General features: G+C 52.9%; 1 protein-coding gene across 2 annotated transcripts in view; it reads left to right on the top strand.

The window, feature by feature from the left end:
* LOC122374765 (E3 ubiquitin-protein ligase TRIM9-like) overlaps positions 1 to 22,698 on the top strand; it is a 49,218-nt gene that overhangs the window by 4,837 nt on the left and 21,683 nt on the right. For both annotated transcript variants that reach the window (XM_043353736.1, XM_043353735.1), the window contains exon 2: positions 22,413 to 22,508. In XM_043353736.1, the coding sequence (XP_043209671.1) occupies positions 22,413 to 22,508 (96 nt within the window). The remainder of the gene's footprint in view (positions 1 to 22,412; positions 22,509 to 22,698) is intronic.

The raw sequence follows: 22,698 nt of genomic DNA, 5'->3' as shown, positions 1-22,698 counted from the left end.
ACACTCCGGACCTCATCAGAGCCGCTGCAGGCCCTGCTGGAGTCGATCGTCCCAGAAATACGCGGCGCTGTGCGTTACAGATCCTCCCCTCGCTGGGCTGGCGTCCTCTCCCAGTGTGCCGTAGAGCGCTGCAGCCAGACGGAGTGAGAAGGATTGGCGGTGAAATGGAGCAGTCTGTCGTCGAGTCGCTGGCTGCCGAGCACTACTTCAGCTTCGACCGTTGATATCACCTGGCAGTGCAGCCAGCTGTCGGCAGCTGCCTGCCGGCTGCCTGGGTGGCATCGACGACCTCTGACGGATGGCTCTCTGAGTGGATAGGATGGGTGGCTAATGAACGATGGGTGATGCCAATGAACAGAGGTCGTTGACTCCCGACTGTCTTTCTGACGCATGCTAACCGCTGACGGCTAATGTCTGTCATCCTCTGAGTGCTGATACCTGTCAGCCGCTGGGGGCTGATGTCCGTCAGCGTAGCGGTCCTCTGACTGCTGATGTCCGTCGCTCGCTGACCGCTGATGCCTGTCAGCCTAGTGGTCCTCTGTGGCTGGCTGCGTGCCGTCGCGGCTGGGGCCCCGCTGGCGTCCCGCCGGCCACTGACAGCTCCGCCTCACCTCATCCCGGTACTGTCCGTCCACTGTCTGTCAGCCCCGTGCTTTTCGTGTACAGCTCCATTTGTGGCGGCCAGCGCACAATGAACCCGCCTCAGGTCTGTCTCAGGCGCGCCGTGAACGGACTACTGACATCTCATAGTGACATTTCATACTGACATCTCATAGTGACATCTCATAGTGAACTGACATCTCCACGGCATCGCTGGCAGCGATGCCGTGGAGCGCACGTGGAGAACGCGCAGACCAGGCGGTCTGCGACACGTGCTATCCCGTGCCACCCGTGCCGTGACAGGGCGACAGTCGCCGAACCGCCGACAGCGCACCACAGGAGACAGCCACAGCGGGGGGCCGGCCAGCAGACGCGCACGTGCCCGGGGCTGCGGGATGTTTTGCAATTCCTTGGCTGAAACTGTCACAGCCATTATAGCCAAGAAGGCTTAAAATGCTTTACGACGTGGCCGTAATTTTGGAGTAATGGCCTTTCTGCGTTTGATGTCTGGGAAATTGCCTAACTTTGTCGTCCGATGGAGATTTTTCACTGTTCTGCGAAGCCAGTCATTGAGAACATGGGTAAATGTGCAATAAAAATGGACGAGTCTAGTCGTTAAAGATCGGCCACAATTTTCAGCATTAAACTGAAATCCTCTTTGGGTAATTCCCAGAATCGTCCACGAAATAACCCATTTATTTGCAGCCCCATTCCGAGTTCGTTCCCTACTTTCCGATTTTGTTTGTTACACTTTGATTTTATTTTCGTACGAACTGAATTAAATTTATCTCTGCATCAAAACAAAACTACAAGCAAAGTATTGCATGTGCTTTTCCAGTGCCATTGTATTCATCCAAGTGCACGATGACTTGCGGCACCAAATCAATTGCATGTGCACTCCCCATTGATCGCGAACCCTTCCGTGCCATTGCGTGTCGTCAATGCACGTGATGTTCCACCCGTCATCCTTTTGTGCGATCGAGGCCGTCGACAAAAACGGTCCGTGTTCAGAGATGGGCACAAATAAACACTGTGCGGCGGGGACCGGAAATGGCACCGAACTGTTGTGTCACCACACCTGGCCGGGAAGGGGAGAGAGAGGGAGACGGGGATGGTTGTGTTGAACAGGAGGGAGAAAAGAGGGCTGAGATGAGGGGGGAAGGAGGAAGAAAGATGTTGAGAAAGGAGAGAAAAAGAGAATTCGGAGGGGATATGAATAGGGTAAGCCGTAAGTAGGGTCGTGTAAGTCCTCTTGATCACCTTTGGGTCTCGGAAGCTCGACCTCCCAGAACGTTGTCGTTGTCCCTTGATTTCTCCACATCTGCCTCTTACCTGCATACATATCACATCTCCCCTGCAATTTGCGGTATCGCCCTGACGTGCCCGCGCACAGGACGTACCGTGCACGTATAGACAAAACTGCCTGTGGGCACTGCCTGATGCCTCGAGCGTGCATTCCGGTCATCCTATACTCCGTCCCGTCGGCGGCCTTCCAACAGGCGCCCTCAATCCCGGACGTAACAATACCACTCACAGTGCGGCAGGAAAAACTGACCGGCTCCTGAGTTCTTGTGCCACCGTGCTGTCATCACACAATGCACCGGCACGGGAGAAAAACACTTCTTCCAGATACGTCTGTAAGGATGTGAGGCGAGCCATTTTGCCGCTACAAAGGCGATGTACGCCGTTTTTAGCGGAGCGATGTGTCATCAGGTTGTTTACAAAGAGAGGAATTGGTATTCAATTACTAGCCATGATAAGCAGTAAGCACTGTTGCATGTGATGATGCATCCCGGTCTCTTTTTTGTGCGTTTTGCATCAAGTGAGGAAGCCTTTACGAATTGCATTACAGCACAATTACGAGGCACGAGCCAGGTATATTGCCCATTATTTGCAAAGGCATTATGTGGGTGAAGATTATTTACTACCTAAGAACAGACGTTCAAAATGGTTTCTTTGTGATCTATTCTTGACCGTTCTATGTTGACATTTTTGTCGTGACATTCTTCTCATTTGGTCAAAATGGGCTGATTCGTTCCACTGCATCCTGTGGTCGTCCGGGATCGTCATCTATAATGCATCGGAGGCCTACATCATCACCTCTCTCTCTCTCTCTCTCTCTCTCTCTCTCTCTCTCTCTCTCTCTCTCTCTCTCTCTCTCTCTCTCTCTCTCTCTCTCTCTCTCTCTCTCTCTCTCTCTCTCTCCCTCCCTCCCGTGGCCACGCGCGGCCCGACCCTCCCCGCCGGACTGGCGCCGACAGACAATGCCCCGGGACAGCCCTGTCGGTCGACTCACCCCGAGGGCTGGGGAGGGACAGACGAGTTGAATGGAGCTCCGCCGGCTGGCGACACTCAGAGCCCGTCGCGGAGCTTATATTTTGTCCCTTCGAGAGCGCGGCCTGCTGCCGAGTGTCATCGGAGCTGTCCGCGAAGAGCTCGGATGGAGAGAGCACTCCAGCTGCAGCTGTCTATTACAGAGCCATACATACAGACCAGCTCCCGACCCATACAGACCGGAGCGCAGTCCCCTCCCATAGGTGAATACTGAACAGATGCCGCCGGCTGCAGCCGCCAGAGATCGCATCACCCGGACGCCGGCGCGGTGCGAGCGCTCTTTGGCACGGCTGTATCTGGCACCGGCAGACCCGATTTGGTTCGGGTTGACCTTATCTAAAATGGCCTGTCTCCGCCATAAAAGACCGGCCAGCGCCGTCGGCGGTGTGTCTGCGTGAGCAATAGGCGCGCGTCCGTGCCCCACCGGCCATTAGTGGCTGAGTGGCCGGCCGATCGCTGTCCGCCGCCGATGGCGTCTGCTGCCGTTTGATGGCGTCCGGCAGGGCGCGGCTGAGGCCGCGGCGCGCTGCCGGCCGGCCGACGGACCGGCTGTGACCACCTGCTTCTGACGGCAGTGAGTGAGCGCCCCCGCCGCCCCGCTCCGCCGCGCCGGACCGGAGCGCCCGACAGGCTGCCGGCAGCCGTAATTCACCGCTGGAGGTCCAACGACTCTAATTGAGCCGTGCCTGGCCGGCAGTGGCGCCGGCCTTTTCAAGCAGCATCGATCCTAGAGCAACGTCAACCAGGCGACAGCGACGCCGCCGGGCGGGGGCGGAGGGTGAGCTCGTCAGCAACCCACCCCGGGTCGCTGAACTGCATTTGCCACCCCATAAGGTCTCCGGGCGTCTGATCCCTGTTGGAAGTGACAGTCACCAGAAGCCCTTTCTATCTAACCGGGGATCGGCGGGGAGATAATAACTTTTCGTCTGCCCGGGGTGCGTCGCTGTCAGCGGCGCGTAGGTGATAGGGAGTATAGCGCGACCAGCCGTAGGAGACAGCGTATCCGGAGCCTCTTCAAACGCAGGACGTTATGGAGGCGTCCAAAAATGTATAGCTGATGTTGCAAACTTTCCGTGAGAAGGGCAGTCTCGGAGTCTCTGTCTTCCACGTAATTTATTACTATTATTTGGAAAGTTCAAGCTGTTTTGCATATCTCGAATATTAAGTTCTATAAAGAAAAACTTTTCACTGTCTGTGCAAGCTTGATTGCAAGGTCGTCTCGAGGTCATGTCAATGTCTCCGGTGGTGGGTACGCGTCCCTCTGAGCTGATATCCTGTGACTCAATGACTCGAAGGATGAACACTGAGCAGTTCTGCCTGCGCGTTCCTGCGATGTGCTGCACAGGGTTGCGTGTGTGAAGAACTGAATGAGAGACCGGTGCGAGGGCCGAGGGGACCCGGGGAGCAGCACTCGGCGCCGCTGCTCGCAGTGGGAGTCGGCCCAGCTGCTCGAGGCCGCGGGGGGCGCTGCTAGACGGCCCGTATAGCGGAGCAGTGTCGAGTAACGGACGCGCGGCTGCAAACGCACCCTGCTCTGATGATTTATTTGATGCGACAAATTAATCACCGCTGTTTCGTGGTGAAATGTCTCTGGTTGTTTGCTCGGCGTCTTGAGAAAATAATTGACGAGCTCGGAAGTCGTGTATTTGAGACAGCACATCTGCTGATGATGACTGAATCAAGCTATGAATGTAGAGCTCTTTTAAAGATGACACAAACAGGGCTGTTGGTTGATTTAAAATTAAAAGAGAGATGCTCCAAAAGTAGATATATGGATGTGATGTGCTTGTTTGCCACCCACATGCGGTCTGTTGAATCGTTGATGTTCTAACATGTTAGCTCCGGATTTACATCCGTGTAGGTAATCCTATGGCTAAATATTTGCCCAGAAATGTATGCAATCTCTTCGCTGAGAGCTTTGATTTCGTTTGAAGTTGCTGAGATCTAGAGAAGCTCTGAAAACCTAATGAGGGCACTCAGAAAGAGCATCACCGCCAAGTTACAACTGCCTGCCTTTGAAGTGGTTCCCAGCAGTTTTAAAAGTCCTGCTGCGGCGCAGGGCGGCTCGGTTTCATCCGACGCTGAGTCACTCTAATCATACCTGCGCCTTGTCTGCGCGCTGTACTGACCAGTAGTACGCACCGACAAATTACACGCACCTCATTCAGCCGCCGCCGATACAAAGCGACCACTTTGCACACCTTTTATTACGGGCTTTTCACGGCCCGCGAGCGTGCTCCACCGCTTAGTTAACCCTCGCCGGCCGAGGGGGGGGGGGGGCGGGTGCCGCCCCCCCCATAGGGTTTTTTTCGCGATTGCTCCGAACACGCTGGCGATAGAGAGCTGAAACTTGGCATACCTGACCTTTGATCCAAGCTGGATCTTTTGACACCAACCGCATTTTTGGGTCAGGTCAGGTCACTGACCTATGACGTCATAAGTGAACCTCTGCACGGTCTTCAGATGTCGCAATTTCGCAACGCCCTCACTGCCAGAGGAGATGTCACAGGGAAATGAAACTTGCAGGATCTAGTATCCATTATGAGTCCCACAACTTGTATATCTCGGATTTTTCCTACAGGTCATATGAGGTCAGGTCATTTTCGTGACCTCACCATTATAAGTCAATGGGGAAAAATTCAAACTGCTATTCTGGCGCCGGGAACGATCTCCAGCTATCTCAAGCACACAGAATCGTGATTTGATGCACTCCTTGAAAGGTTAGATGCGTCACTTTTGCAATGTTGACCTTGCGTGACGTCATTTATGACGTCATCAAGGTCAAATTAGTTTTTCGTCAATAACTCTTGATCAAGTTGAGCTAGCGAGTCGAAAAAGGCACCAATGGACTCAGGAAGGCCTGCCGAATCGAATGATATGCGACATGACCTCTTTCGAGCAACTTCGTGACCTGGGGGTGCTGACCTGACCTTGACCTGAGGTCAACACCCCAAGTTGACCTGACCCGGACAAAAAGTATATCATTCGACGCGCCTGAGCGAGGCGAACACGATGCTGCCAAAATCGGCGCTCTGCGGCCGTTTTTTGCGAAAATATTCACCAAAAATTGATCCGTACCCTGGGGCACTTGACCTGACCTCAGAGGTCACCGGTTGACCTAGGACCTTAAAATCGGGTACCAATCTCTGCGTCTCGTAACGGCGCACACGCTCGTTTTTTCCGCGACGCGCTAGCTCCACCAGGGGCGAAACGGCGAGGGGGGGGTCGTACCCGCCCCCCCCCCTCGGCCGGCGCGTATGTAGAAAACCAATAGGTCCGGCGAGGGTTAATGAACAATACCCGGTTAATTGTGGTCGTTACGCTGCGAGCCGGTGGCCACGCACCTGGCTGGGCCCTCTCCCCTCTGCACACCCCTCCCCGTCAGCTGCCGACCGTGTCAGACGTCACATCGTATCAGACCGGACGGGGCGGCGGCGCCGGCCGTGTCCCCGGAGAGACCCGACTGCATTATTCAGAGCGGAGCGTCGACAGAGAACCGATCGACGGACCATCGCCGACGACAGAGACGCCCCGATCGGCACCGGATCGCGCCCTGGGTGGGTCGCGTCGCACCTGGAACAAAAATCGGCACACCCGGGTCGGATCGCACCCGCCCGACAGCGCGGCGCCTCAGATCTGGCTGTCCTCGGAGACAGACTGTCCGATTAACCGGTGACCGCCCACACAGCTGTCACTCTGGTGACCTGTCCTAGTGACAGCTGGGTGTCCCGGGTGGCTCAGTGACAACTGTGGGTCCCGGTTGACCTGGTGACGGTTCACCTGTACGTCACCCGTGTCGGTCGAGACTCAAATATAGCTGCTGAGCTGCGGTCCCGTGTCCACAGCGGCGTTGTTGGGGGCCGAGCCGGCAGTAGTTCGTCTATTTCTGTCAGTAGATGCGCCGTTGTCGGGTGTTCCTGTGCGCGGAGAATGATGATGCCGCCTGCCTTGTTTAACATTCTGTCAGATTATGACAGATGGGCGGGCGTGCGTTGCGCGCGTCCGGCCCGTCATATCTGTTGCACCTCCGTGCTGGGGTGGAGACGACGCTGCAGCAGCGCGGGTGGTGGCGTCTGTTGGCAGCGACAGAAACAACGCAAAAACTGCCGAAAAACAAGCCACTTGATAGCAGGGTAGCAGCCATGCGTAAAAACGTCACCACTTTTCGGCCAGAAACCTGGAGATGCCTGTGATCACGAGACGCATTCATTTCCGTGCTGATCAGAAAGCTTTCCTGGGGTCGTTTTTTGTGCCGCGAATACCAAATTAGTTCGGCGCGTCGGGTTTTCGTCAACACATCTCTCCGGTGGGGTGCGGCCGCTCGTGCGCTGATCCCATCGGATGGGGAGCCCGCGGGACGACGGGCTGGCGTCGCTACCGACGATCGATGCTCGGGTGGGGGACCGTCGGGCCCGGGCGGGGTTTTTGTCACCACCGCGCCACCACCGCCGCCGCTAGTCTGACGGGTAGCCGACGGTGGCCGACGACCCGCCGCGAGGGGCTCGGGGCAGTTGTGACAGGTATATCAAAGCTAGATTGAGGCCAGCTGTAAGGTTGGAAAACACACGCACGATGGGTTTTAAAAACGGGGTGAATGACCTGACATTATGGGGTGTTGTATGCGGTAATTCACAAGCGATGTTCGTTAAATCACCGGTGACATGCTGAACTGTCGTGGCCATGCATTATGCAGGCAACGCTAGCGCCGTACATAGAGCTATTGCATACTAATAATGGATTATAGTATTCATAATTACGAGGCTACAAAACTAATCCTATGAGAGCAAGATGGGTTATTACAGATATGCTTATCTTCACGGGTTTAACTTAATCGATAATTTGTTAACCCGCTGAGCGCTTTTAATCACCTTAGCCAAGCCACGTGCTGTGGGCTGCCATTAACTTCACGATCTGAAAAGATGGTCCGCAGGTGCTGACTCGCCGTTGCTGGTCGCTCACCACGTTCCCATTTTCAAACATCGTCGGCAGCTATTTGCGCTGGCGGATGTGGTCGGGGTTCAATGGAAACAGTAACCCCTTGTAAGCAGCGGCTATGAGTTGCCAATTCGGGAGTCGCGTCCCCACCCTCTCCCGGTTATCCTCTCTCCCTGACTCCCCAGACGTCTGTTTACCATAAACAGATACACCTCATCAGCGGCCGTGGCGCCGGCCGGGCGCGAGCTGCTGCCATATGGCGGGACGGCGCTGCCATATGGTGACACGACTATCGCTAGTCGCTACACACGGACTGAAGACCGGAATAGACTGCCGATCTACTGTTCGCTGAATGGGCAGCCCTGGAATGGCTCCATGTCTGCCTGCAGCTCCCAAACAGGGACTGCCGGAGGAGTCAGCCGAAGCGCTGCTGAGTGCTGGGTGCAGAGTGCCGAGTGCTGAGTACTGAGTTCCGCTGAGGGTCAGCCGCGCTCTCCGAGAGCCCATGGTGGGTTCAGTGGGTCACCCCGGGTCACTCCGAGGCTGGCGCGCGCGGTCTGTCAGCTCAGAGGGAGGCTATACCAGAGATACTCCCAGCTGAGCTGGATGATTTATGAGGGCGATGGTTTATTGAAATGTCGGGACACAGAGCCAGAGACTCCATCAATGATTGTCTCAGTTGTCAACGAGCGGCGCCGAGTTAATGTGATCGAACGGAAAGAGACGATGGACAAATTTGGTTCAAAGAAGTAGACCACATTTGAATGCATGTTGGCATGTGAATGAATGTTAACATAACCTGAATTGTAACGGAAAGTCAGCTCTTTTATTCCCTCGCCTGGACTTTTGGATAATTATGTAGGAAATTAGATGTGAGATGTGGGTTTAGGTTCCCATGTTCAAATTGTTTTTGTACTTTGTAGGTATATTGCTCTTCAGAATGTTTAAAGCAAACTCCATGCTGCATCCCTTAAAAAAAATATCAATAACAAAATAGGAACTTGTGAATATCGATATCGATATCGATCAATGACGTCGATATAGATCAAATTTACTATCCTACCATGAATTTGACGTTTATACTTTAAATATAATCGGGCATTATTTATGAATCGTATAATTTGTTATTACATTCTTTTCCTGTCACTATTAGTATCATGCATCATCGGGCAGCATAATCTACAAAATAACTCATGGAAGAGTATCATTTCATGAACACATAAAGCCAGGTATTAGACGACAATTTCTCAGTCCCGGCGTAAGAGTTATTCAAGCAGAATGAAATATCGTTCGGTCTGGACCGTTCAAGCTTGTGAAGTTATAACATTTTACACTGATTGTCGGTTATCGTGGAAGGTAGGTATTTTATTTTCCCGGCCTGCCTTTTCCCATCGACGGTGCTTGTTTCAACATTTTATCGTTTCATCAGGCCACCGGGCCTCACAAAATGACTTTTAACGCCTACTTCACACTTTTATTGTTGGCCAAACATTACTAAATCACAGTCCAGTGTGCGCACGCGTGACAGAAGCTGTCGAGTACGCCTCGGACTTCACAGCTTGCCTTGCATTGCTGGGCTTAGTACGGATGTCGCGGGTGTCGTATGCCAGCCATGCGGCAGCAATCAGTCGAGTTATGCCGAAATTGCTCACCCTCGCGTGCCTTTACGTCACCTGACTCCTCCGCAGTCGTAACTCGTCATTGCCGTCCTCATCATACGACAGTTATGAGTGCTACGTCTGCTGCGTCATCAATTACACATTCCTCGCTCCTTCCGTGCGATTACCTCTGCTCGTGGCACGCGCCGTCTGGGAGCACGTATGACCGCATCATCACCCATCGCCCCCCCCCCCGCCGCCCCGCCGCCACCCCCGACAGATGGTTTTGGGCCATCAGCGGGCGGGGCGGGTCTGTGGCCTCTGCGATAGTGGCTCAGCCCGGCACCGAGTGGCTGCTGGAGTGGCTCGGGCGGGCCGGGCGGGTGGTGGCGGGGTGGTGGCCGTTTACAGAGCCATAGTTCCCGGCCGCGTAGTCTGCTAACGGTGCCGCCGGTCCTGATGGGCGCCCTGTCGGTCCGACGCGGTCACGATTAGCACGATTAGCCCCCGGTCGGAGGTAATGGCACGGCCTGTGGATGAGCTCGAGTCAGTCGTGTGCCGGGTAATTGTCGGTAGAGAGCCGTAGGAGGCTGAGAGGGATTATGTGGTGGATCCGAGTGGGGAAAGGGCACTGGCGTCTCTGTCTGACCTCTTTGGAGACTGGGGACAGAGATGGTGTAGCTATTCAGTGTTGCACTGGTATGGCGTTCAACCATGCAAGAGTGTGCTTATTGCCAACTGTTACCGTGTCGATGAATTTTTATCGTAAACTGAGGAGTGAACCGAACCATCACGCGGATTCCCGAAAGGTGTCAAACTGTTTCCAACGCCCCAAAGCAGTAAACACCGATACGCATCACACCCCACCCCAACACCATTCCTATGCAGAAATCTAAAACACAGCGTGCCAAATGACAAAAATCGTCCCGAGATCCCTTCCAGACCTGTTTCTGCCGTCAGTGAACGCTGCGAGTCAACACTCGGAAACTCACAGCCACACATACAAACACGACCCCCCGCCGCTCTGGGAGCGTGTTGGGCCTCCGGAGCCGTACACAGACATGTCCTGTGTGTACCGACGGCGGCGGGGACCGTGTCCGATGGGGCGGCTGGCCGCGCCGAGACGGATCACTGACCACTTCTGGCAGCCGCGGCCGCAGTGATGACAGAGTGATGACGCCTGCTGGAGATGGCTGACGTCTCTGACGGATGACTGACGTCTCTAAGGGTATCAGAGCCTCGCAACTACTACTCCCAATATGAGTTCTACCACCCTCGCCAGCGGCGTCATCCCCTCGTCACTCAGCAACTGATGTCGAACTGTCAGAGTGGTGCGGTCAGTGATATGGGACATGACACGAGATGAAAGCTTGGCACAGTTTTCCACAGCTTCCAGAGTTGCTGTCAAATTATGACGACCTTGTCTTGTAGCCTGTCTGTCTGGGAAAGTCTCGCCTCTGAGGGACAGTAAAATCGAATGGCTGTTTCGAACAGAGCAAGTGGTAATTTCGGTATTACTTTGTAGAGTGTTTAGTTTGATACGGTCGGGCTGTGTGTGTTTTTAGCTCAACCGCCACAGATCCAGTCAGACAGACTATGACTTTGTTCTGTCAGAACAACACGCTCCGGGGATGTTGTGTGGGCGGCTGTGGCAGATACGATGGGAAACAATTGATCAAAGCGGAGCAACATTCTATTTTTGATCAGCTCCGTATCACAGTCCCTGAAATCCCGAAAGGATCGGAGGCGAACATCGATTCATCCCAGCGAAAAATAAATTAACTCCCAAACGATAACCAAAGCTCAGTATCGCAGACTAGTAGATCCGGCTTCAAGCGACAACACCATACCACAGCAGGTCCACGATTCCAGAAAGGCCCTCCAACAAATCTGCAGTAATGCACCGAAGCAATGCACTTTGCGGTGAGGGCACCCCGGAGCCCGTTCATCAGACGCTCCTCGGTGGGGTGGCGGCTGCGGGCGCCCCGGCTGATGCGCCCCCGGCTCATGGCGGGCACATCCGTCACCAGGGCGCCGCGGGGAGCCCCGACGCCGTCACCCCTGCGGCGCTATTGTCGCCGTGGCAATTGGCCGGTAATGTGCTGCGGCGCCAGCGGTGGAAGAGATGTCTGGTCCGCGGTCCACGGCGACTGAGTGGAGTGGAGCGGAGTGGACTGTGGAGTGGAGTGGAGTGGAGTGAGAGGGAAGTGGATTGGAGTGAAGTGGAGTAGGTATGTGGGTTGTGGGGTGCGTAGTGGAGAAAAAACCAGCATGGTGGCTCACAGTGGAGCCATGGCTTCCCTCAGCTCCAAAGCTGTATTATTATTTCTCTGCTCCTTGAGTCAACATCTTCCTTACATAGTCATTGAAAAATAAGCCCCAATCTAGGGGAGGAAAAGACTTCTCCTAGACTATCCACGAACCTGTCGCTTTTGTAGAATGAAAAGTCAGGTCTCCCTGATCCTGCCCCAAACGTTTCTATTTTTGCCGTGGCGGACGTAGCAAACTGCGTTTATTGCTTGGCACAATGCTGCCAACTGCTGTAATAATATTGACGGAGTGCTTTGATTCGAAATTCTTGTCGGAGATGCTGGCAAAATAAAGATGCTGGCAATCGGTACTAAACGCAACTCATTTAAAAGGCTAATAATTGTCTAACTTGAAAAACATAACTATTAGGTATAATAATACTATAGTTAGTTAATTTATTAAAAGGTAATACAGCTTTAGAGCTGAGGGAAGCCATAGCTCAACTGTGAGCTACCATGTCGGTTGATAGCTGATCTTTTTCTTCGAAACTTTTTTATTGACACATTCTTGATAGCTGATCTAATCTAAACAAACGTGCATACCAACATGCCTATAAGCGGCACCGCCATATCACTTTGCGTAGCATGCAACCACCGTCCACCTAACACTAGCGAGTAGCGACCATTCTCGCATATATCCCACTAAATCCTGTCAGAATGCGTGGCTTTTACCGCCGCCGCTCTCAATGCTCATAGCTGTGAGTTATGGGGTACTACGCGCACATAAACTACCAGAGATGGCGGATTCATTCCCCGACGACTGTTCAGCACGCACTCGGGCCAGCGGCGGTCTCCAGTGAGACCTCTGCGTCCCCTGCTATCGTTTAGAGTCGCGCTGGCCGCTCGTTCTCACCGCTGATGAGACCCGGTGGAATGTCAGCCCCGTCGGAACCGTCGGGGCTCCGTCGGAACCGACTGTGGGCGGTGCCGCCGGCGTCTCGTCATGGAGGCTCGTGTCGGCCCTCAGAGCCCCCGTCGGCCTGTTATCGCCCAGCGAGCCTAGTTGCCGGCGGCTGGAGCGGCACCGGCGCCGCCCACAGCTGACAAATGGCGCGGCCGCGCCGTGTTTGTCACATTCCGCGCAGCGCGGCACACGCGGCGCGGAGACACTCGTGGTGCGGCACATTGTCGTCGGTTCGATGCGGTCAGGCGCAACGGTTCTCTGGTGATCTGGAGAGCAAGGATTGTCGAGTCATCGCCGTCGAGAGAGAGAGAGAGAGAAAGAGAGAGAGAGAGAGAGAGAGAGAGAGAGAGAGAGAGAGAGAGAGAGACAGAGAGACAGAGAGAGAGACAGACAGAGAGACAGACAGAGAGAGAGAAATAGAGAGAGAGAGAGAGTGAGAGAGAGAGAAAGAGAGAAAGAGAGAGAGAGCGAGAGAGAGAGAGAGAGAGAGAGAGAGAGAGAGAGAGAGAGAGAGAGAGAGAGAGAGAGAGAGAGAGAGAGAGAGAGAGTGAGAGTGGATAAGATTGAGAGGGAGAGAGAGGATGAGGATTTTTTATATAAGCGAGATGATTTACCATAATGGAGGGTGTCGTTCGGAAGTCATTTTTATTCATAGAGGACTTTTTATTGCGCTGGTCAGCTACCCTTTCGCACAGGATAGACGTGAAAAGTCAGACAGGCATCTTTCCACCCATCTGAGTCAGTCATGTTCTTGTCTTCCCAATCCGACCTTCATAGGCGCGGGAGCCGGGGGGGGGGGGGCAGTGGGGGCAGCTTGCCCCCCCCCCAACTCTTGGGCCGTGGGGGCGGTGCCCCCACAGCTTTGAGACGGAAAACCACACTTTTTTTTGCAAATGTCTTCTTTTTTTGTTGAAAAAGCCGAGGGGTGAAAAATAAGTGGCCTAAAACCGGTGAGAAAACTAGATTTGGGGGTACCCTAGGTTAATATCTATTATGGTGTGCCCCCCCCCCCCCCAGTCGGAAAGTAGTTCCCGCGCCCCTGCCGACCTTGCAGCACAGCCCCGCTGTCCAACCGCTTCTAAGCTAACGCTATGTGTCATGCGGTGCAGTATACCTTCAGGCGCTCACTGCTGCTGCCATCTATGGACGAAAACCGAAACTCTCCGGTACAGCCTACATTCAGGCGTATACTGTGCTGCGTACGGAAATGCGGCGAGCGCACAATATTCGCGGCATAGCATACTTTTAAACAGTGACATAAACACTCACTCCAAGCCCGCCGTGACGCATCCAACAAGCCATCATGTTCTGCTCCCAGCTCTCGTGTTCTGTCGAACAATTAGCAGGTATCCATCAGCTGAGCGTGGAGTGTGGAGGGACCACGCGGCCGGTCACAGCCGGGCGTGGATTGTGGAGGGACCACGCGGCCGGTCACAGCCGGGCGGTCCCGAGCGGCGTGTCCTGGGAACGTTCCGGCTGGCTGGGAGCCGTGTTGTGCGGCTGCGGCCGGTGTCCGCGGTCCTCTGTATTCTGGGGGCTATCAGTGGACGCTCGGACAGTGGTGATCTGATGGATCAGCCGTCCGTTCCCACCGTCAGTGCGTGGACTCTGTGGTGAGGAGCGCCGGTGAGGGAGTCAGGGATCGGGGGAGTCATGGGAGCGAGGGAAGGGAGTTGTGGGATCCAGGGGATGAGTCCTGGTATATAGGAGAGGGGAGGTGGGATTCGTAACGAGTGTAGTGACCAAAGCGCAGCATGCTTGGTGCTTGTGGCAGTGTTGTGAGTAGTAAAATATGTCGTCAAAGTTAAAATGCATACAGTAAGCATTCCTCAATCTACTATGGTTACGTAATTCTGTTGCATTTTAATCTCCGACAGAAAAGACGGCTTCTTGTTATCGCTGGTAATGCATGACCCAGCCCCCAGCGACATTACACATTTATGCGGCTACCGTTTCACGTGCCACATGCATAATGCACATTCATTATCATTTACCTTATGTTCTGTCACGCCCAGTTCACATACAGGAAGGTTCACAACCGCACCTAATTACACTTTTACCATTTTGTGATATCATTGCCATGTTTGAAATAAGTGCGGTGTGAAATTTCATTAGCGACTGGCCAATATCAAAGGAGCTTCATAAGGGACAGGGTATCACATAGCTCCGGTCATCAAGTAGGATGAGAGTTTGTCTCATGCATACTGAGCAGTTGAAATGCCAACCAGTAATAGGGACGGTTACGGTTCCCTCTAATGTCCAATTATAGTGAGGAGAAAAATAAACTCCATGATAAACATTTGTCAAACTTATTCCTTGAAATATATTTGCTGCTCGAATTCTTATTGTTATATTTACTGCAATAGCGATAGCGTGGCATGCCTATTTACAGTTCGGGTCTTCAAACGTTCGTCGACGTTAGCTTTATCAATCCAAATTAATTCGACGGATTGCAAGTACCGTGCAGTCATAAATTGTTTTTGCGTTTACTGTGGGCCTCTTCAGCCAGTTGCACAGTTGCACACCCTGCTTAAAAAGAGCCAGTTACGCTTGCGCAGACACAACCCATTACTCAACATGGTTTTGTTGACTGGGCGTCATCAGTCAACGTTGGCGACATTTTATGAGTCTGGCGGTGTGCTAGCGCCTCGTTTGCCACTGTGCACCAGCCTTGTACTCCAATTTGCACCAGCCTCGATCGCCAACTTGCACCACCAGACTTCACCAGACACTGCATGTGCTGTTTGCGGCAGTTGTGTGGTGATGACGACTTGATTCTGTCTGGCAGCAGTGTTTTGCGCGATGATAGATCCACTTAGGGTGGTCAGTGTTGGTCACTGGGTGCGCTGCCCGCCGGTCACCTAAAGTTGTTCTGAGACACGAAACCATCCCAGTGTTTGGACTTGCAACGCACTCTATCTCAGACACATAGCTGTTATCACAAAGACGCCTTGGGTGAGCTGAGCACAGCCATCGATCAGAATTACAGTTTCGGGAGAAACGGTCCACACCACGATATCACCGGTAGAACTCGGGAGCTCGGATGGACCTTATCCAGTCCATTGATCAGAAGTTTAGTGGCTCAGGTAGACAGGTTAGAGATGACAAATGCTGTGAGACGTGATCTTTGGCTTTGTGCAGGAATGATACAGCGGCGCCGCGATACCCTCGCTAGGTCTTCAATCAATGTTATATCTACCAAAAAGTGATAGAAAACTGTTCGAATGATTCCGAGCTGCTGAAATATCCAGTACATTTGCTATGCAGTGTGGACCTACGTCCTACATCGCTATGTGCGTCGATTTCTAGCCCAGTCGCGTGATAGTGACTGACATTTATGTGAAATATGCATGTACGGGTTATCGTTTACCGATATTTGCAGGCCATAGGCTGAGAATCTTGTACCTGTCACCTAATATAAGCTGCTGGTGACTTGCAAATGTCACTATGCGGCGTGACGCTAGAATCTGGGCTCTGCAGTCCAGACCAGACGCACTACCCCTCCAAATCAATTCCACATACTATGGATTGCCATACGCGTTATATATGCGTAGTAATTCAATCTTTCGCTATTGCTATTCTGGATAAACGTCTGCAGTTTCGTATTTGCTATTAAGGCAGCACGCAAAGCTATTGCTATCATATCAGAAAACATCCATGCATTAACCCGCGCCCCGCTGGGGGGGGGGGGGGCAGAATCTGCCCCCCTCCCGTTTTTCGCCAATAACTTCTCAACGCGTTACGCCAGCGACGTCAAACTTTGAGTACCTTATCATACATCAATTTGACACGTTCCCTGAAAATTTGAGCGAAATCCGTCGGAAAATTTTTGAGAAATTGACGTTTTAGTGACGTCATGTTCGCCATTTTCGCTTAAAAAACGCCAAAATTTCAAACGCCGCTAACATCTTCATTTTTAAAGGAATCAAGATGTAACAAAAAAGGTTATACGTGATTCTACTTTGTCTATCAAATGGTTATCTCGGTTTTTTGAAAATTTTGGATTTTTGCCCAAATTTTTTCAAAAAACTGACTTTTTTGGAAAAATAATTATAAAATCCAAAATTTTGAGTTTATCGAAAAAAACCCGGAATATATGTCAGAGAGGTGGTCTATGTGCACCTACATACCAATTTTTAGAAGAATCGGTTCAAAAATGTGGGAGTTATTCAAAATTTTATGACGTCACGACACACAAAAAATTTGAAAAATGATTTTTTTTGGAAGTTCTAGACCTCGTACGGAAACAAAAATAGCACCATTCGATTCGCCGTGAAAAACTGCATCAGATAGACACCTTTTTAGGCCTTAACAACCAACTTCAAAATTTGACCTCACTTGACCTGACCTTGACCTGACCTCGACCTGAATTTCATCCAGAGGTGGTGCATATCACCTATTGAGTGTGCCTATTGAATTCTATGAGTAAAATGACCCATAAAACATGTGTCGCATATGCCCTTTTCTATATTTTGTTTTTGGTGACCTGACCTGACCTGACCTGACCTTGACCTTGACCTTTGAATGACATTGTATGCAACGATTATTGTCTTGGTAGTCTAAGAACACGTTTTGGGCAATCAGTCGCAGTCCATTCTTCGGCAACTACGGTGCAAGGCCGATACTGTAGAAACTTGCATTTTGTACCCTTGACCTGACCTTGACCTGACCTCTGACCTACTTAAGCAAAAAATTTTGGGCTCTTAAGATCTGCCTTGTTGAGAGCTTTCGATTGCCGTTTTCCCCGTCTTTCTACGACCATCGGTTCGGAAGTTAGACAGGGGGGGGGGCAGAATCTGCCCCCCCCCCCCCAGCAGGGCGCGTATGGCTGAATAGCCCAGCGGGGCGCGGGTTAATATCAACCCATTATGACAACAATTTAACTGCCAAAAAAATCACATTAACCATCCTATTCCTCATTTCAAAAGTGCTCCACCATTGACACGAGGGTATTGAGCAGCGACCCTGTCACCAGCTCCGCTCAGACTTTAATCTGGGCCGGCCTGCAGTCGATCCCTGAACCGCCATCTCTTTAGGAGTCAGGTAGCGGCGCCGTATTAACGGCCCTCACGCGGCCCGTCAGTGAGGTCCGACCGCGAGCCGACCGCCGCGGGAGCGTCCTTCATCTCAGCGCGATGGGCTCAGCCGCGCCGTCCCAGCCCGTCCGGTGGGCTGGAAACGGGGCTGGGGGCTGAGGGCTGGAAGAGGATGATGGATGGAGCTGACGGCTGGGACTAAGGGCTGGACGGGGCTGAGGCATAAAGTTGAGGCCTATAGCTGAGGGCTGGACGCGCCTGAGGGGTAGAGCTGCGGGCTGGAGCTGATGGCTGGAGCTGATGGCTGGAGCGGAGAGAATGCTGGAGACGCAGAACTGCCGGATGAGGGTGGCAGATACGTAAAAGTCTAACCAATTTGCCTCAGAAGTCAGAACCGAACGAGCTCGCTCCCCGCCCCCATCACACAGAGTTGATGATCTAACTTCTTGGTCTGATACGGATGCTGTGACAGAACTCGATTACAGAGGATTCGTAAAAAGGCTACTTTCCGGGCGAGTTTAGTGCCTTGAGCAGGCAGCGGACAGTTCCCTTACTACTCAAGCGGTGCAATTCTTTATTTCAGCACATGCCTTTAGATAGGACCGTTATCACATCATTGAAGAGCGTTTTCGACGCTTTGTCTTCATTCTTGAAACGTAACAACGTAAGTTCGGGCTCTGTTGTCTGGAATTTTCCAGAACAACGTAACAACGTAAGTTCGGGCTCTGTTGTCTGGAATTTTCCAGGAATTTTATGTTTTAGGGCCTTGGAATTTTCCAGGAATTTTTCCTTTATTGAATCTCGTGCCCTTATTGAGTTCAGTCCATCAGCGAGGTCTACCAGGCAAGGCAAGTCTGGCTGTTCGGTGAAGTAGAACGGTCGGTAACAGGCTGATCACTGTTCAGCTCTGATACTAGAGCTCCTTCCAGCGAATGTCCAGCATCATCCAGTAGCGTCCGGCGGCGTCCAGCGAAGTCCAGCGTCGATGCATGCCTCCCAGGGGCACTCTTCTGAACGCGCTGCTAGATTGCGTGCCCCTGTCGTGGCCAGGTCGATCGCTGCCAGGATAGCGGCGGCTCAGGAGCTCAGCAAGGCGCGTTTATTGTATACGCTGCTCGATAGATGAGAGGGTGTATCACTCACCGGGGGCAGGAGGGTAATCTCCTGTGTATCTACCACCATCACGCGTGTGCACGCATCCACGCTTAACGCGTGCGCCGCGCCGACAGTCGTATTTTTCGGTAGTCGATAGCTCTCAGGGGATGTCAGTGGTATCGGGATGGATATATGACGTGATCTGGGGCTGATCAGATGTGCCCCCGAGCTCACGTAGATTGTAATTAACGTGCGATAAACTAGATTGTAATTTACGGCACCTAGCTAAAAGGCATATTTGAGATAAATCTGGCGTTCATTCTCACATTGTTTTGCGCTAGAACTTAAATGTCCACGACTCAACTACAACATTGCCATATTGTATAAAACAGCTTCTGTTTTTTCCCTTCGGTTTCTTCCCAAAGTTAATTCAACCCAATATTACCTAAATCAGCGTGTTCGCAACCGGCCGCACTTATGTGTCCAAGTGCATGAGCTTTTCCATGATTGACATACCACCTTTGACAAACGGTCATGTAATACAGGCGTGCAAGCAATAACCGTTGAAAGACGAGACAGAACGGCAATGGAAGGGGACGGTCAAGGGTTTCATACGCCGTTTGATACAGCACCACACGCGAGCGAGCCATTTCACATCTATATTGAATAGGCGACTGTGAATCTGAGTCATTCCTTAGTGCCGCACGCTACCGGGTCGTTTGCAAGTGCGGGGGTACACGTGAAATATTTATGGTCTACGTGGACCGTTTGCCCCGGTCTGTACGGTCATCAGGTGACATTAGAGCTCCGACAGGGGCGGCCCTGCCCTTCCAGGCTGGCTGCCAAATTGCTGACCGGATCGCGGGTCGCCGCTACCCGTGTGTGATGGACGAGGTGGGTTCCAGCTGTGCAGTGTGCAGGAAAGGAGCGGGCCACCGATCAGCGGCGCACAGTAGTGGGACGCAGGCATCCCCGCCGTGCAGCGGCCCGGGCGGCGAGCGGCGGGCAGGTCTGGCCCGACCCGACCAGCACGGCGGGCAGCAGCGGCCGCTGAAACCATGACACGCCGCTCCCAGCACGGTCAGGTAGCCGCCGACACTTCCTGCGGCGTCCTGTTACGCCGCAAAAACGCGTGAGCTACTTTACCAGACGGCTTAGAAACACACTCCGGGCGACGAGCGCTGCACCTTCTCCCGCGCTACTCGTCAGCTTCCGGATTATGAGTGTTATCGCACACATCAGCGAGCGATGTTCTTGGCTCGGCCGGCCTCTCCGCCCCGCTGTCCCTGGTCTCTGACTGAGCTGGTGATTCTGTCGGCCGGCGGCGGCTGGCGGGCCACGTGCTTCTGTCGCTTCAAAGGCGCCGCAGCACCCCACCCCCGCCGCCGCCGCCGCTGGTACCGCCGCGCTGCGCTCTGTCAACACGGGCCGCCCCAGAGGTGGCTGCACCGCGTCGGCTCGCGTCTCCCGGCGCCGAATTATGGCGCCGCACGCACTGTGCGTGTGTGCGTGCGGCGCGAGGCGCCTCGGGGCATCGACCGTCGGCACCGCTGCCGCCGGCGCCGCTGCTGCCCTCGCCTGGTCCGTTGCCGTCTTCGGCCCCGGCGCCGGGCGCGATGAGTGTCGGAGGAAAGGTGCCAGACGCGTTTGCCACGGCTTTCATTTATTCATCAAGAACACTTAGCTTCAACTTTACATATGCAATTCTGAAAGTGCTGGCTGCAACGGTTTATCTTTGATTTTAACAATTTTACGTTCTTCTCGTTCGCTCTAGTTTTTTCTCAGCACACAGAGGTTCTTTTTAGAACTACGTAAACTAAAAAAACCACAGGGTGTCTACACCCCAGGGACTGTGCGCCAGGGTAGCTGAAGCGATGTCTTGTTTACTGTACGTGTCGCTAGTTATTGGCGTTCTTTGATTGAAGTTCTCGGCACGTAGACCAGGCTCGTTTGTTATTACATTGCTGTTTTCGTCGGCGTTCCACAGCCACCCTGGAGTTGTTGACAGCTCAAAACTGCCGATATATTTCACCGCGGAGAATGCCGTGCATCCCAAGGGATATAGGCTGACCCAGTTACCGCTCACGATCTTTGCTGAGGCGGGATGCTCAAAATGAGGCGCCTATCTAGCGTGTAGGTGGTTGAAGAGCATTTTGGTCAGCCCACGCGATTATTTATCATGAGTTGCAAGGGTTCCTGATTAAGTGGAGACTCGTGACATACTAAGGATTTCTAGCATGGTTTGCATGTATTGTTGCTCGAACGCGCAAGACGTCTGTAATGGTGTCATTTGGTTATAAGTGGTCTAGGGAGGGTGTATGTATGTGACATTAAGGAGCAAAAACTGTTCCATTTAGAGTGCAGTCTTGCAACCTCTGGACAGGTGGAACTCTAGTGGAGCTTTTAGTAGAACGCAATGCAGCCCACTTCACATTTGCCGCTCGGGTGGAGCCTTTGTCGACATTAGGTCGCCGCTAACTTCTGTGCACTGTTAACAACGCGACATGCACATTGTTCTACAGTTCTTGAGGCCCTTGCATTGTGCCATATCAACCAAACCTTGACCTTTGATATGCCTAAGGCCAAGCCTAACTTTTGCTGGAACGACATTTCAAGTTTTCCAGAAACACTAATCAAAATTCTGGATGACGCCAGTCCGACATTACCGGCGCCGTCTGAAATGATCACCGCATTCCCTGAAGCGCCTCTGGACAGCAGAACGCTGATGTGCGACCTTTACCCCCTCCCTGTGATAACATCTGCAGCCAGAAATTGCATGGCGCTTTCCACGAATTTGAAATTCGCCGCGCCGGTCTCCGGATGGGTCGCCGAGGAATTCGCATCAATTAGCGATGTACACCGGTCGCCGGCGGCGGTCACAGAGGCCGAGCTGCAATGGACGGCGGCTGTCCGGTCCGTCCGACACAACCATCCGTCTCGGTCGGAGCGACTGCGAGCCGATTACACCCATCTGTCTTGCGTGGGTCCCGCCGGGCCGGTCAGCTCAGCCGGGGTGCCTCCGGGGCCGTCACTTCAACGACCGTCCGTCTCCTGCCGGGCCGGTCACTTCGCCGACCAGTGGCGTCCTGCAGACTGTCCTTTGCAGCGTGATTCAAACGCGACAGACGACAGCGGATGGGTCTGTCGCTTGTCTTTGACGACTGTCATTCTCTGCTTGGATATGTTGTCACTTATTTTGATTGTTTTCAAGGGAGCTGCTATTTCACGTGTCCATGTAAGGTGCCAGGCCTATATTTCAAGACAGCATACGAATAGGTATTTCAACTACCTGAGATGTTTGCAACAAATCGTCACTTACGTCGTATCATTTAATTCTAAGACTGACCTGTCATTTGTCTGCCATCTCATCCATATGCTTCTTCTCCTTTCATTTTCCACCTTATATTCCATGAAAACTCAATTAAAAGTTAAGAATAAATTTCACAACCCGTCGTTTCAGTCGCGATTTCCCCTGTTTCACGCAAACCGTCATCTCACTCTCTATTCCCTCTCCTTGCAGACAGCCATGACGTTTCGCTCGCAATGCCCTCTGTTTCAGATGGACCCGTCGTTTGACTCGCCATTTCCTCTGTTGTTTCAGACGGACCTGTCGTTTCACCTGCAGCAGCTGACAGAGCGCGCCAAGTCGGCCGCAGATTACATCCACCAGCTGAAGGGGCTCGCCGACGTGGTCACGGTACGTCCCCTATCCATAGTTCAGCCCCCTGCCGGTCAGTGGTGCGAGCTCCGCGGGCTCAGACACAGCCAATGTCACGCTTGCAAAGGTAGCAGCGAGCGTGAAGTTAATCGTGCCATCGGTGGGTTTTGTTCGGCTTCTGTATTACGCCATTCGCGTTATATTCGTTTTTTCTCTTGCCTTACCAATT

The sequence above is a fragment of the Amphibalanus amphitrite genome, unplaced genomic scaffold, assembly GCF_019059575.1.
Source record: "Amphibalanus amphitrite isolate SeventyFive unplaced genomic scaffold, NRLGWU_Aamphi_draft 001707F_arrow, whole genome shotgun sequence".
Lineage (NCBI taxonomy): Eukaryota > Metazoa > Arthropoda > Thecostraca > Balanomorpha > Balanidae > Amphibalanus > Amphibalanus amphitrite.
Note: the sequence above shows the minus strand (reverse complement) of the source record. Positions and strands in the feature narration are given on the sequence as shown.